Consider the following 16,996-nt stretch of genomic DNA (forward strand, 5'->3'; position numbering starts at 1 on the left):
CCTGTGTTCATTGCTGCAATATTTACAATAGGCAAGGGGTGGAAGCAAACTAAATGTCCAGTGATGAATGATTGGATAAAGAAAATGTGGCATGTACATACAGTGGAATGGTATTTAGCATTAAGAAAGAAGGAAATCCTATCATATGCTACAGCATGGGTGAACTTTGAGAACAGTATGCTAAGTGAAATAAGTCCATCTCAAGAAGATAAAAATACTTCTTGATTGACTCAAGTACTCAGATCCTTAGAAATAGAATGGAGACTGGTGGTTGCCAGGGTGAGGTGAGGTGATAAGAGCACACATAATGGCTATGGAGTTTCAGTTTTGAAAGATGAAAAATTTCTAGAGATCTATTTCACAAGGTGCATATGTTTAACATTGTTGTACAATTGAAAATTAAGATGTTATATTTTAACCACATTTTTAAAAAGAATGAACTAGAGCAGGATATATTTAAGTAGATGAATCTCTACAACAAAACAGTGAGTGAAAAAATAAATTTCAGAATAACAGCAATAATATATAGGTACCATCTGTATCAAGTTAAAACTGTGAAAAATGTACTTTTTCACAATGTATCAAAAATGAGGAAAATATTTTTAAAAAATATACAGGGGAGTGATACTCATGGAGTTGATGATAGTTATTTTTTTGCTATGATAAAATAATTGAATATAGAGGATTGCTTGGAGGTTTTTATTATTTCTAATAATCCACTTTTATACTAAATAGGAATCTGAAATAAATAAGGTAAAATGTTAAAAATTTGACAAAACCACATGCCATATCAGTGTCTAGATTAAACTCTACAATTGAAATAGATTATAGGAAAGATACAAATATGTCCAGTGATCTCCAAGGACTTTTCCAACCCTCCTCAAAGCATTTTTTAAAATAAAAATTTAGTGTGAAATATATCAAGCACATATGGGTAGAGAAGCATTTTAAAAGCACACTTTAGCCTATAATTAGTTTGGACTGAAAGGAGATCAAACCAATCAGTCCTAAAAGAAATCAATCCTGATGTGAAGTAAATAACTGAATATAGAGAGTTTCTTTATTTTTTCCTTTTCCATGTGGATTGAAATAGTACTAATGCTCTCACTTGACTCTTGATAGATACATGAGAACACCTGTGAATACAAACATGAATGATGGAATAAGGTAAAATGAACTGTATGTAACTTTTATGTTAGGGTAGAATTTCTATTTTCCTTAAGAATTAAATATGTGCTTCTTGCCAGCAGATGACAGCTATTATTTTGATCTATCAACTTATAGAAAATTTTCCTTGTCAAAAAGCAATAATTCTTATATGTATTATACGCAAAATTGTAAGTTTATGTGTGTATATGCTTGTGAGTTGAGTTAATACTTTTGTATGCACATTTGGGCAACTGGAGAATTTAGCTGAAAGATCCCTCATTTTGAATTTAAAAGTGGACCAGTTCATATTCGATTTCTCTTTATTTAATGAAGTTCAGTCTTGAACATTTCTGGGTTTCCCACTATAGTTAGTGAGTCAGTTGTTTTTTTCCTCCTTATTTCTTTATTTAAGAAATTTAATCCCAGCTGAATTGAATTCAATTAAAAATTATTCTTTCAATAAAACAAATTATAGAGATATGATGATGGAGCATTTGGTAGGTTTAAAATACATTATGAATATTGAAAAAAACCACAAAAGACAAATTAATACCAACTTATTCCAAGAGGTACTGTATATGGATTATGGTCCATAAATCTTTGTCATCATGGTTGTTGCCTAGAAGGTCTTTCTGGAGCTCATATGTTGGGTCCTCAGACTATTCATTGCTGCTTTCATCTCCTGATTTCTCAGAGTGTAAATAATGGGGTTCAGTAAAGGTGTGATAACTGAATAAAACACAGAAAGAAATTTATCCACTGAAAAACTACTAAATGGCCAAGCATAAATGAAGATACACGGCCCAAAGAACAGAGTGACCACTGTAATGTGAGCAGATAGTGTGGACAGAGCTTTGGAGAGACCACCAGAGGGTCGATGTGGAACGGTTACCAGAATGACAGTGTAGGAAATGAGCAAGAGTACGAAGGAGATGAAAGACAACAGTCCACTGTCAGCAATTACTAGCAACTCCAGAACATAGGTCTCGGTGCAGGCGAGCTTTATAACCAGCGGGAGGTCACAGAAAATATTGTCTACTATATTGGGACCACAGAAGGGCAAGGTGATGGTAAAAACCATCTGGCTCATTGTATGCACAAAGCCAACAGCCCATGACAGCAGCACAGAGCCTCTGAGTACCCGGTGGTTCACGATGGCTGTGTAGTGAAGAGGTTTACATATTGCAAAGTACCGATCAACTGCCATAACTATGAGAAGTGTCATCTCAGTACCCCCTAAAAAGTGAAGGAAGAACATCTGAGCCATACAGCCCCATAGAGAAATAGTTTTATTCTCCCTGACAAAATCTGCAACCATCTTGGGGGTTGTGATTGTAGAAAGAGACATATCAAGAAAGGAGAGGTTTCCAAGGAGGAAGTACATTGGTGTGGAGAGGAGATGAGAGTCCAAGGTTATGGTGACCACAATGAGAAGGTTTCCTGCCATAATTGCTGCATAGGCCAATACAAATATGAAAAAAAAGAAAAGATCAAGTTCCCAAGTGTTGGTGAGTCCTAACAAAACAAACTCAGATATCATTGAGCTATTCATCGTTTTCATCAAGTTTGTGTACGTGTTTTCAGAAAGTCTTTAAAATGAAGGTAATCCAGAAAAAGTGATGATTTAATCTGTGACAGTTTTGAAGGTATGGGCATATAGAAAGTAGTATTTGATTCCTACAGAAAAAGAAAAGGTAGATATTTCTGAAAAATACAGTTTAATTTACTAATGCAAGCACATTACACTTTCACATTACTGCATTTATTTTCAGACAGAGAGGCACAAAAGGGAAATTTATTGTAAAATTTTGTAAATATAGTTTGTGGGTATAGCTTTTCTCTTCACATTTATTTGTTGTTTTTACCATGAGTTTATGAATTTGTGACCCCTGAGTTTAATGGATCATGTAATAATCAAATGGTCTTTGGTCATAAATTAATTCAAGTGGATTAGAATATAGTCATGTAACTTTTTGGCAACTAGTATTCAATCTTTTACCCTTTTCACCTTCCTAGTTTGAAATATTCAGATATGTTCATAGCAAATTGCTACGGTACTTTCTTCTCTCACCTATACTACATTCTCACCCTTCCCTTTCATCTCAAATATATATACCAAATGCTTTAACTTATTCCTGAAGGTTTAAGCTGGCTACAGTCTGTCATGTGTCCCTACCTCCCCCAGATAATAATAAAATAAGCTTCCCAGGACGTTTCTGCACAAGAACATAAATATTTCTGTGTTAATGTTTCTCTCTTCCTTTGTTCTTTCCTTCTCCCTCTGTCCCTCCCTCCTTCCCTTTCTCCTTTCCTTCCTTCTATTTTCTTTCTTTCCTTTTTTTTTTTTCAGTTGTGTTCTGTATCTCATACTTTGGTTCATGAATAAAACTCTTAGCCTCTGCCTTTTGTCTATTTCCCTGACTCTCTTGTTGCTGGATTCCTGGCTGGAGTTTTCTTTCTTGTCTCTTTACGTTCTCTGTGTAAATGATCTCTAAACAATCAAGTCTTTCACAAGTAGTGCTTTTTTTTCCCCTTGGCTCCTAAATGCTTACTTTTTGGTGATGATTGCTTTCCTCTGACTTTTCAAACTTGTGTCCAGACTGACTCTTGATAATTCCTGGTTCAAATATCCTTGATACTTGTACTGTTTTTCCACAATGAGTGGGCACTGGTGGCTTACTTTTGTCTAATTTTCTCTTTGATTTAGATTTTTTGGCCCCATCTTCCTGTTTCTTTTTTTTTCCTTTAAAAAACTATTAATGGCACATACCAGCTGCACAGACACAGAGACAGAATCAGATATACACACATATGCTTATACCAAGTTCTATTTCTAGAGTACAAGGACAGAATGTGGAGAATTTACTCTGAATTTCCCTTTTTTTTCTTTATAGTTCACGAAATATTCAGAAGTTATTGCTTAGTCCAGTTATCAAAACTTGGAAAAACAAAACAAAACACTGAACCAAGGGTCAAGAACCAAATTTTAGTCCTGCCCTAATATGTACCAGGGAAACATACTCTTTAATTCTTTTCAACATTGATACAATTTTCTATAAAAATAAAATAATATCTACTCTTCAACCTCTTGTTTTTGTTGTTCAGTTGCTCAGTTGTGTCCAACTTTTTGCGACCCCATGAATCACAGCACGCCAGGCCTCCCTGTCCACCACCAACTCCCGGAGTTCACGCAAACTCACGTCTGTCGAGTTGGTGATGCCATCCAGCCATCTCATTCTCTGTCATCCCCTTCTCCTCCTGCCCCCAATCCCTCCCAGCATCAGAGTCTTTTCCAGTGAGTCAGCTCTTCACATGAGGTGGCCAAAGTATTGGAGTTTCAGCTTTAGCATCAGTCCTTCCAAAGAACACCCAGGACTGATCTCCTTTAGAATGGACTGGTTGGATCTCCTTGCTATCCAAGGGACTTGCAACAGATTCTCTAGCACCACAGTTTGAAAGCAGCAATTCTTTGGTGCTTAGCCTTCTTTATGGTCCAACTCTAACATCCATACATGACTACTGGAAAAGCCATAGCTTTGGCTATACAGACCTTGTTGGCAAAGTGATGTCTCTGCTTTGTAATATGCTGTCTAGGTTTGTCATAGCTTTTCTTCCAAGGAATAAGCATTTTTTAATTTCATGGCTCCAGTCACCACTTGCATTGATTTTGGAGCCCAAGAAAATAAAGTCTGTCAATGTTTCCACTTTTTTCCCAAGTATTGGCCACGAGGTGATGGGACCAGATGCCATAATCTTCGTTTTTTGAATGTTTAGTTTTAATTCAGCCTTCTCACTCTTCTCTTTCACCTTCATCTAGTGGTTCTTTATTTCCTCTGCACTTTCTGCCACTAGGATGGTGTCATTGGCATATCTGAGGTTATTAATAATTCTCCCAGCTATCTTGATTCCAGCATGTGTTTCATCCAGCCTGGCATATTGCATGATGTACTCTACATGAGAAGGAAATGCAACACACTCCAGTATTCTTGCCTGGAGAATCCCATGGAGGGAGGAGCCTGGTAGGCTACAAACTGGTAGGCTACAGTCCATGGGGTCACAAAGAGTCGGACAAGACTGAGTGACTTCACTATCACTATCACTCTACATGTAAGTTAAATAAGCCAGATGACAATATGCAGCCTTGACGTACTCCTTTTCCAATATTGAGCCAGTCCATTGTTCCCTGTCCAGTTTTAATTGTTGTTTCTTGATCTGCATACAGATTTCACAGGAGACAGTTAAGATGGTCTGGTATTCCCATCTCTTTAAGAATTTTCCACAGGCAAAGGCTTTAGCATAGTCAATGAAGAAGAAGTAGATGTTTTTCTGGAATTCCCTTTCTTTTTCTGTGATTGAATGGATGTTGGCAATTTGATCTCTGGTTTATCTGCCTTTCCTAAATCCAGGTTATACATCTAGAGGTTCTTGGTTCACATACTGTTAAAGACTAGCTTGAAGGATTTTGATCTATTTTTGTGTTATTTTATTCTACACATAGGTGCTAAATACCTATGTGCATTCCCCAAATTCTATCATTAACTTTATCTTGTTTCCTGGTGATTGTGAGGATACTCAAACCAATAAGGACCACAGGAGGATTTTTACTCTGCAAGAATTGGTAAAGTACACTTAGTGTTAATGAAAATGTTTCTCCTTATTAAATATAAGTGATAATTTTAAAAGAGTTGTTGTCATCATCATTGGTATTATATTTAATGCAATAAAAAAGTCTACATATAGTTATGAAATTATCAAAATTATGCACTCTTCGATCTCAAAATACTAATAGAAGAAAACCTTGAGGAGAATCCTAAAAGTAATTTTTATAGTTTATTATGTAAAATTGGAAAATTAAAAGCAAATATTATATTTATTAATTTATGCTTTTAAAAAAAATTGCAAGCATATTTGTAAAATATATCCATCTAAATGCACATAAACATGATTCAAATATGTTATGATACAAAATAATTCATTTTTACAATTTTTGCTGCTGCTGCTGCTGCTCCTAAGTCACTTCAAGTCGTGTCCGACTCTGTGTGACCCCATAGACGGAAGCCCACCAGGCTCCCCCGTCCCTGGGATTCTCCAGGCAAGAACACTGGAGTGGGTTGCCATTTCCTTAACTCCAGTGTGTGAAAGTGAAAAGTGAAAGTGAAGTCGCTCAGTCGTGTCCGACCCTTAGCGACCCCACGGACTGCAGCCTACCAGGCTCCTCCATCCATGGGATTTTCTAGGCAATAGTACTGGAGTGGCTTGCCATTGCCTTCTCCGTTACAATTTTTACATATGATCAAATGTGAAATATTTTTGAAATACTCACTCTTCTACTCAGACACAGGTAAAAATAAGTTGGAATCAGAAAAATAATACAGTTATTGCTAACTTGAGGCACAGTTTAAAACTCACGTAAAAAGTTTAAATTTTTGAGTGGTATGTATTTATACAAATAATATTGAACTGAAAAGGAATGAAAAAATAATTGAATAACGCTCAATCAGGCAAGGTTTGGTTTTTCTCTAGCAGAAATTTCTGAGAATGGGATGGTTACCTGTGACTGGGGAGCCTAGCTCTTTTTGTGCTGTTTATGTGACTAAATGAGTAAGAATTATTAGTTCATCTATGGTGCAAACTTGAAGAAAGAAAACTATGTTTAATATTCTGTGTCTATATTCAGAAATAAAGCCTTTCTACACATTTTCATAAAAGCACTTAATGTATGTGGAGATATGTAACTGGAAGCTCTTTTGTTAAGTAATAAAGACTGTGAAGTTTGTATTGATCTTGAATTTTTTTAATGATTATTTATCCTCATAGTGTTAAGCTGTGTATGGATTAGATAACCCATGAGTAATATGCACTTACACAAAAAATGTTTGACATGTGAACAGTCAGATTTTCTGCCAAAATAACCATTATAAATATTTTCCTAATTAAAAAATAAGCTTGCACAGTTGGTAGAAAAGTTCCAACATTATATGTGCCCAAAGAACTCTTTTCCCATATCAAGTTTAAAATATTAAAGTATGTATTTGTTATAAATGTAGGTAGAAAAAGGTGGTAAGTTTAGAAAAATTGGAAATAGTCCTTAGGTTACAAAATCACCAAAACAAATATATTAGCAGTATAATTAGACAATCATATTGAATAGAAGGTTTGTTACTTCAGGAAAATAAATATAGACTTGAGGGGAACTCTTTTAGATATTCATTTAAATTAATCACATTTAATTTAGAATTCCATAAGTGTTTTCTCAGTTGAAGTAAATATCCAATGTAGGAAAGTAAAAATATGAAGAATTAAATGAACATAAAATAAAATAAGTCAATGTTTTACATTTTCTTGATATGCAATTTTTATTAGACTATATTTTGGACTGGCTAAAGATGTTAAATGTAGCCAAGGATGAAACTAATTTTTTGTTATTTTTCCACATTCTAAATTATTTTGTCTTTTTATAAAATAGTGGTTAAACAATAAACAAACTCAAATTTATGTTCTCAAAATACAAACTCAAATTATAAATCTGACCCTTTAGATCAGGATGTCAGTGGTATTTTTCCATCACAGACTGGCTTTCTTCTTATTAAAACTGGGTAAATTTGTCCAGATGCTATCTGACCCAAATTGTATTTTACCATTGCCTTCATGATCAGAATAATCTGGTTTTCATTAATTTCTAGGTTTCGTATACAAAGTTTCCTCCTTTATTAAAGTATACAGTTTCTCAACGTTATTAGCACTGCTATTTAAACCTACCAGTTCTAGCTGAGGAATGGCCTCTTCAAAGATACGTAGACACAGTAAGATTCTGAATATATATTTATCTTTTATGCCTCTGTGGATATACACGACAATCATTTGCAGGTCAGAAAGAAAAAGGACACAAAACACATACATAAGGTGTAGATTAGTGATTAACACCCAGAGGGAATTATTAGAGTAAAGGTGCTAGTTAGTTGTCTCTAGAGTTCAGAGTAAGGACTTAGTCTCTCATTATTTAAGTTGATTATGAATTCATCAAGTGTATGAGTTGTGTGGAGTCTCCCTAATAAGTGCTTTCCAGAAAAAAAGCATTAACTTAAGTGCTTTGGTTGGTAGAGGGTAAACAAATTTATGAAAATGGATCTACCATAGATGATGGACTTCAGAAAACTATAATTCTATTCATTTGGCTTTACAATCTGAATATTTATAATTTGATAATTGAATGCATTTATTCAATTAGAATTAAAATAAATAGATACACACAGAGCAAGGCATGTAAGAAAATTCATAGACTATAGACTAGTTCTTAACACAGAGAAAACTTTCCTTTTACTCTGTAAGGGAATAAGAGAGAGAGAAAGAGAAAGAAGCACACACACTCAGGAGCTAGAACAAGCAGAGGAGGCCTTCACCAGTGAAGTGAAGTGAAGACGTTCAGTCATGTTTGACTCATTGCGATCCCATGGGCTGTACCTTACTAGGCTCCTCCATCTATGGGATTTTCCAGGCAAGAGTACTGGAGTGGGTTGCCATTTCCTTCTCCAGAGGATCTTCCCGACCCATGGACCGAACCCAGGTCTCCCACATTAAAGGCAGACACTTTACTGTCTGAGCCACCAGGGAAACCCCTGGCCTTCACCAGGGTGATCAAAATGATTTGTGGTACTCAATAAGTGATTAGTTAGTGGAGTTTAGCAGATTTGGAATTTCATGTAGTCTTACAATTATGTTTAACTTCATGATGGCTCAACAGTATTAAAAGAATATTATGGAGGTTACAATAAACTGTGGAACATTCTGAAAGAGATGGGAATACCAGACCACCTGACCTGCCTCTTGAGAAACCTGTATGCAGGTCAGGAAGCAACAGTTAGAACTGGACATGGAACAGACTGGTTCCAAACAGGAAAAGGAGTACGTCAAAGTTGTATATTGTCACCCTGCTTATTTAACTTATATGCAGAGTACATCATGAGGAACGCTGGGCTGGAAGAAGCACAAGCTGGAATCAAGATTGCCGGGAGAAATATCAATAACCTCAGATATGCAAATGACACCACCCTTATGGCAGAAAGTGAAGAGGGACTCAAAGGCCTCTTGATGAAAGTGAAAGAGGAGAGTGAAAAGGTTGGCTTGAAGCTCAACATTCAGAAAATGAAGATCATGGCATCTGGTCCCATCACTTCATGGGAAATAGATGGGGAAACAGTGGAAACAGTGTCAGACTTTAATTTTTTGGGCTCCAAAATCACTGCAGATGCTGATTGCAGCCATGAAATTAAAAGACGCTTACTCCTTGGAAGGAAAGTTATGATGAACGTAGATAGCATATTAAAAAGCAGAGACATTACTTTGCTAACCAAGGTCCGTCTAGTCAAGGCTATGGTTTTTCCCGTGGTCATGTATGGATGTGAGAGTTGGACTGTGAAGAAAGCTGATCGCCGAAGAATTGATGCTTTTGAACTGTGGTGCTGGAGAAGACTCTTGAGAGTCCCTTGCACTGCAAGGAGATCCAACCAGTCCATTCTAAAGGAGATCAATCCTGGGTGTCCATTGGAAGGACTGATGCTAAAGCTGAAACTGCAATACTTTGGCCACCTCATGCAACGAGTTGACTCACTGGAAAAGACTCTGATGCTGGGAGGGATTGGGGGTGGGAGGAGACTGGGACGACAGAGAATGAGATGGCTGGATGGCATCACCGACTCGATGGACATGAGTTTGAGTGAACTCCAGGAGTTGGTGATGGACAGGGAGACCTGACGTGCTGTGACTCTTGGGGTTGCAAAGAGTCGGACACGACTGAGCGACTGAACTGAACTGAACTCTGCCATGTCTCCTCAATTAAAATCCTCTTGAAAAGGTTACAAGAAAATGAGGGTTGTAAATATATGATAAATATGATTCATTTCCAAAGCCCATAGTAAATATTGCTAATAAATTTTTTATTCTTTCTAACTGAACCTCAGAATTTTTTTCAATGTAGTTCTCCAGGCAACTGCCAGCAATTAGAATGCTATTAGAAAAGTATTTCAGCTAAGGAGATATACACCTCAACATAGCATGACCTTTGAGGAGATGTTTGCAAGAGAGCCGAGCATTCTTAAAAATAGAAATTAGAAGGATAATATGAGCACAATATTGATATCCAGATGAGATTACCCATACCAGTTGTTAAGGATTGTACACATTTAATTTTTCAGAATAAACTTAAATATTTGGTGCACAATGTCTAAGGTCAAACTAAAACAGGGCGGTGTATTGCTTCTCATCCTGTTTGTGATGCCATTTCATACTATGTTCTCTGTTCCTTGAACCCATGGTAGATAAGGTGCAAGTGGGGAAGCTGGGAGAAAACCACAGCACAACCTCTCTCTAGGCTGGCACAGCGGTCATAACTGTGTTCTCTCCTGGCTGATGCGGCAGTGGTAGCAGCAGTCACGCTGTCTTCTCTCCTCTTGTGGCTTACCCAACGGACGCAGCCGTGATGCAGCAGTAATGCCACTGCTCTCTAGGTGGAGTTCACATATCTGTATCACACAAAGTAGCCCACAGGCCAGCAGCACCTGGTGATGTGAATGCACAGCGCTCCAAGTGATCAGAGCTGTTACATAATCATTATTTGCAAAATGTGGGGCAAGAGCGTGAGGCTGTAGGGTGAGAGAGCCTGACCATGCCATCCTGGCTAATTTGCTTTTTCCCTGCAGGCAGATACAATCGAACACAAGGGAAAAAACAAATAAGATGAAAATGAGAGAAAATATGCCTTATTCCAGGTTCCTTGTTTTGCAATATGTTAATAAAATACATCAAAAGAGGTGATCCTGAAGATGTTTGCGTAATTTAGGTTTTCAATACATCTTTAGAAGGACTCTTTGCAATGTTTCCATAAACTCACTGAATCATTAATAAATTCAGATTTGTAACCTCATATAGCCCACTATTTTCTCTGTGTTCATTTCTATTACAATTTATTCTCCACTTAAGAAGACAAACCTTCATGACACTTTAGAAGTATGTTGAATCTATTCTCAAACCTCCCATTCTCAAAACTCTTTAATTGCTTTATGTTGCTAAAAACTAGGATTCAGGAGGCCTAAATACTCTGGTCTCTACCTTTCTATGTAATCTCTGCACGTGTCTTTCTTCCTTTTAGTCATCAGCCTCCCTCATAAACGTCTGTCTTTGGTACCTAATATGACTTTCTCACTTTACAATATCCATATAAACTTTTCCTTCTGCCTGGAATGCTCTTTTTCCCACTCACATGTCTGTTCTTTAGCTTTTTTAATGCTTTTCTGTGAAGACTTCTTAACATGACCTTCTAACATCACCACGCCTAATATGGATGCCTCCTCACTACTCTGCAAGGCAGAGAGCAGTGTTGTGTGATAACCACGAGTGTGTATAATTTATTTTAAACATTCATAAGAGTTCCCTTGAATTCTAAAACAAGGAGTTAAAGGAGGCAATGAATGCAAGCTTATTGATGTATTACATTTGTGCTAAGAATATTTTCCAATAAAATAAAAAGATACCTTATTTTCTTCACATTTAGTAAGGTAGAAATTTAATATTATTTAACATTTGATTTCAATTATTTGAAGAAATATTTAAATGATCTTCCCTGGTGGCTAAGCCGTAAAGAATCCACTTGCCAGTGTAGGAAATATGGGCTAAATCCCTGGATAAAGAAGATCTCCTGGAGGAGGAAACAGTAATCCATTCCATGGCAGTGGAGCCTCTTGGGCTACCATTCATGGGGTTGCAAAGAGTCAGACAACACTGAGCAGCTAAACAATAACAATAACAGCCCCCAAATTGCAGGGAACAAAAAATGATCGTATACAGCAGACAATATTTAGGGGGTGAACCAGGAACCAATATGCTGGTTGCTCAGTCTCTTAATGGCTGCCTTCATTTCCTGATTCCTCAGAGTATAAATAATTGGATTAAGGAGAGGAGTGATGACAGAGTAAAACATAGAAATTTATCTACAGAGTAACTATTAAATGGGACAGCATAGATGAAGATGGCAAGGCCAAAGAAGAGAGTGACGACAGTGATGTGAGCAGACAGTGTGGACAGAGCCTCAGAGGGTGCACTGGAGGAGTGCTGCCAGATGGTGAGCAGCATGACCACGTAAGATATGAGCAAGAGAATGAAGCAGATCAGGGGCAAGAGCCCGCTGTTCACGATCACCAAGAGCTCCAGGATGTAAGGATCAGTGCAGGCAAGCTTGATGACCAGGGGGAGGTCGCAAAAAAAGCTGTCCAATACATTGGGACCGCAGAAAGGCAAACCCACCGTAGAAACCATCTGGCTTGTAGTATGGATAAGCCCAATCACCCATGAGAGCAGTAGAAGCCCAATGAGCACCCTGTGACTCACGATGGTCTTGCAGTGCAAGGGTTTGCATGTGACAACATACCTGTAAATGGCCAGAGCTATCAGAAGAGACATCTCTCCACCCCCAAAGAAGTGCATAGAAAACGTCTGGATCAGGCAGCCCCACCAGGAGATGGTCTTGTGTTTTCTGAGGAAGTCTGAAGTCACTTTGGGAATTGCAGCAGAAGAAAGACATACATCAAAAAATGATAAATTTGCCAGGAAGAAATACACGGGGGAGTGAAGATGGTTATCAGCTATCACAGAGATGACAATGAGGAGGTTTCATACTAGGACGGCGACATAGACCAGCAAGAAGATTGCAAAAAAGAATATTTGAGTTTCTTGAGAAGTAGAAAGTCCCACCAAAATGAACTCAGAAACACTTGATCTGTTATTCAGGAGATCCATTCATCCTTCTGCAGAAGCTGTCTGAAAAGGGAAAACAAAGAGGGTGTATAGGAAGTAACAGATCAGGGAACTTAATATTTACTTAAGCATTTTACCTTTTATTCAGAGTAATGACAGTTTGGCAGTAGGACTGCTTTTTAGGTATTTAGCAGTTGGAGATATTTCACAGGACCATGAGACCGTAAAAAGTTGATGATTATGGACCAAGTTAAATCAAATTTTCTGATGGTTAGTGCAAAGCAAGTTCAGTTAGACACAGAAAACTTGTCTCCTTTCATGTTCAACTCCAGATCACACTGTGTATTAGAGTGACAAAGGAGAGTTTTCAAAATCTCCTGGAGGTAGATTTTTATCTTTTGTGAATCTCAAGAAGTACATCATGATATCCTCAGTATGCAGTAATAAGTTTACTTTACTAAAAAAGATATTATGAAGACCAATTCAAGCCTAAAGCAGCATGAAGAAAATAAATAACAAAAATTATAGCAAAAATTAAATGTAGAATTCAGAGAAAGATAACAAAAGAAACCAGTGAAACCAAGACCTGGTTGTTAAACAAATGAATTAAAGCAATGATCTTCTAAATAGGCTAAGAAGGAAAGAGAAGACGCAATTTAGAAAAATCAGAAATGAAGGAGAATTCGTCACTACTGGTCTACTCATCCCATAAACATTATGAGGATAGTAAATAACTCTATAAAATAAATAAAAAATTATTGCCAAAATCACATTATGTGCCTTATGCTTCCTGAAGTGGATTGATTAAAGACATGTATTGTTGATAGAAAGTTAAGTATTGAGACAGCTCCATGGTTTACTGAGATCAAACCTTATTCATTTACACCTGAAACACCAGATTAACTCTCAAAAGTGCAGATACTCATTTCACCTATTTTCCTAAATCTTCCCTTTATGTGGCTGTGTAAATAAGTTTATTCCATCTGTGCATTCTTGCCCTGCATGCTGCATACTGTCACTTCAGTTGTGTTCAACTCTGTGCGACCCTGTGGACGGTAGCCTGCCAGGCAAGAATACTGTGGGTTGCTTTGCCTTCCTCCAGAGGATCTTTCTGACCCAGGGATATCAGTTGCATCTCCTGCATTGGCAGGCGAGTGTTACAAAATCCGTGACCGATTTTATCTGATATTTGCTTTTAACTCACATATTTTCATAAATACAATGAGTATGTAGAAATACCAAAAATAGTGTTACTAAGACCATGAGCTAGTGATGTAACCAAGGTAGTCCTGTTCAACTTTTCACTCAAAGAGATGTAAGAAGCAGGGTGACTGAACTGTTTACCATTGTGCATCTAAACAAACAAACTAAAAGTATGATGAACTGTTCGAACAGAGTAGCATCTTTGGATAGTTACTTCTCACCTTTGGACCTATTTCCTCTCATTGATTTTCCTTAAGTTTCCTTTAAACTTTAACTTTGTCAAGGATAGATAGAAGTCATAGATATTGTGGTGCTGATTGAGGTGGACTCTGTTAAGCGAAATTATTTTTTTTTAATATGAATAAAAGGAAAAGTCAATATTTCATCTACATAAATTCAGTTATTTCATTGCCTCCCCTGTAGATCTGACTTTAGCTCTATTGTTCAAGTTTAATTACAGGCTCAATGATCATCCCTAGTGCTTTTATTGCCTTTTTCAGAGCCTAGAGGCAGACCTAATGCCAAAATGAGAGAATAAAATAGGACATATTTGATTATTTGTGTACCTTTAACCTGTTAATCACACAGTATAGTTTTTAGAGACACAGTATATCCGGTTGATCATAACGAACGTTTTATGCACTTAGGTATGTAAGATTAATATCAGTAAGACACACATTTGATAAGTGGCCGTACTCTAACCATTATGTTTGACACCATTATCAGAGTTGCATAGAAACTTCGTTCTTTCACATGGTAGTCAGATAAAAAATGGATATGTGAAAATTGGATAGGATATGGATATGAAAATTGATATGGATATGAAAATTGATATGAAAATTTCATATGGATATGAAAATTGATATGTGAATCATCATTCCTTCTTTGTGCTTTGCACTCTTAATGCAAGACAATGATTTTATCTAAGCTACAGCCACTGGATCTTCTGTGTTTTTCTGAAGTATGCACATAAGTAGCTTTGAAGGTGCTCATTGACCTGGCAAACATCACATCCTAGACAGGGTGATTCTTCTCTCTTTTTTTTATTTTTACAAACTCAGTTCAGTTCAGTCATTCAGTTGTGTCCGACTCTTTGCGATCCCATGAACCTCAGCACGTCAGGCATATCTGTCCATCACCAACTCCCGGAGTCACAGAAACCCATGTCCATTGAGTCGGTGATGCCATCCAACCATCTCATCCTCTGTTGTCCCCTTCTCCACCTGCCCTCAATCTTTCCCAGCATCAGGGTCTTTTCAAATGAGTCAGCTCTTCAAATCAGGTGGCCAAAAGTATTGGAGTTTCAGCTTCAACATCAGTTCTACCAGTGAACACCCAGGCCTTATCTCCTTTAGAATGGACTGGTTGGATCTCTTTGCAGTTCAAGGGACTCTCAAGAGTCTTCTCCAACAGCACAGTTCAAAAGCATCAATTCTTCGGAACTCTCACTTCCATACATGACTACTAGGAAAACTAATGTTTGCTTAAATACGTGGCCATTTTCAGACTGCTGTCACTGGATAGTTTGTCATATATTCCTCTCCATAATTCTGAACAAGTGTAATGAAAGCATCAATATTTTGTATGTGTTGAAACTCTATTATTGTCCAAGCCATGAATCAGGCATTTTATCCTTGCAGTTTTGTTATCTATCTCCCTTTATAGTAACTGCATCCCTAGAAACAAATATTCAAATTCCTCTATATTATGTAGTAGCTCAAAGAATAAAGTCATTTAATCTGATCAGGGTCTCCAAACAATTAAAATATCTTGAAAACATAAAAAAGAATAATTATTCTCTAAGAATAATTATCTAAGAATATTTCTAAGAATATTATTCTCTAAGAATAATTTCTTCGGCCTGGATTGCTGCCTTAATTCCCAGCAAACATGATTACAGTGATTTTTATATTTTTTCCACTTATATAAAAATAATGTTTTTTTCCAGTGCAATTTCACTCTTCAACCCTCACCTCAGTTATTATTTTGGCATTTGAATTTTATCACTTACAGACCCATTTATATCATAAATGAACTAGCGTGACAGATGTGATATATAGGTAGAGTAACACATCAGGATGATGTAACCTACCAGTTGCACTTTTACTTTAGAAGTAACATCACTATGAAATCCTGAATGCTCAGTTATTATCCAGTGATTTTATTTTCTGCTCTGGACTTCAAACTGCTCAATATATAAACGTATCCCTTAATAGGAGGTATAAAGGAGAAAACTTACTGGCTTGTTTCAGAGTCCTCAGAGACTGGCAGTAAAAAGTAACTGGGATTGTTAAAAGAGACCTTTGCCATTATGGAAATTGAGATACCATTTTTCAATTCTCAAATTGACAATTCTTTAAAGGGTACAATAGATAATCAAGGGGGTTTTGGAAGCTGTCACTAGTTGTGAATTGTGGGATTTTGTATAGTTTCTTTTGTTTTGTTGTTGTAGTTTAATTTCTAAAATAAGCATTAAGAAATGTTATATTTAGGCAAATATATATTCCAGGTGAATTTAACTATAAATTTTATTAAGGTTGAAAATGTCACATTTAAACTCAAATCTGTTGAAATTTATTGAGAAATGATATAAGAAAATTTTCCATCATTCCAATGAAATAGTTACTCCACTTACAATTTTTTTTTGTATATATATATAAAACCTAGCAAATTTGTAGATGCATCAGGTTCTTTTTCGGGTCTGCTCATTTTATTCCTTGTCTTGGCTGTTAACTTTTGAGGAGGTCCTATGCACTTTATTTTTACTCTTTATGTTTGATGGTAAATCTTAGTGTTAGAAAGAGCATGTCCTATCTCATTGCTGTATTCATTCAAAGGGTTCTTGTATGTTTTTGTATCTTTTTATTCCAAATTAAGTTGATTTTTACAAAATTGAGTA

The 16,996-nt window shown here is 36.6% G+C and overlaps 1 protein-coding gene and 1 pseudogene across 1 annotated transcript; both read right to left on the minus strand.

Annotated features, from left to right (window-relative positions):
• Positions 1 to 1,768: 1,768 nt before the first annotated feature.
• On the minus strand, positions 1,769 to 2,710 carry LOC148776872 (olfactory receptor 4L1-like). The gene has a single exon (XM_088840094.1). The coding sequence runs from the start codon at positions 2,708 to 2,710 to the stop codon at positions 1,769 to 1,771; it is 942 nt and encodes a 313-aa protein (XP_088696220.1).
• A 9,288-nt stretch (positions 2,711 to 11,998) lies between these two features.
• Positions 11,999 to 12,936, minus strand: LOC129563599 (olfactory receptor 4K13-like; annotated as a pseudogene).
• Positions 12,937 to 16,996: the final 4,060 nt, after the last annotated feature.

Source organism: Moschus berezovskii, chromosome 9, assembly GCF_049115385.1.
Source record: "Moschus berezovskii isolate FMDL1 chromosome 9, NW_MosBer_1.0, whole genome shotgun sequence".
Taxonomy (NCBI): domain Eukaryota; kingdom Metazoa; phylum Chordata; class Mammalia; order Artiodactyla; family Moschidae; genus Moschus; species Moschus berezovskii.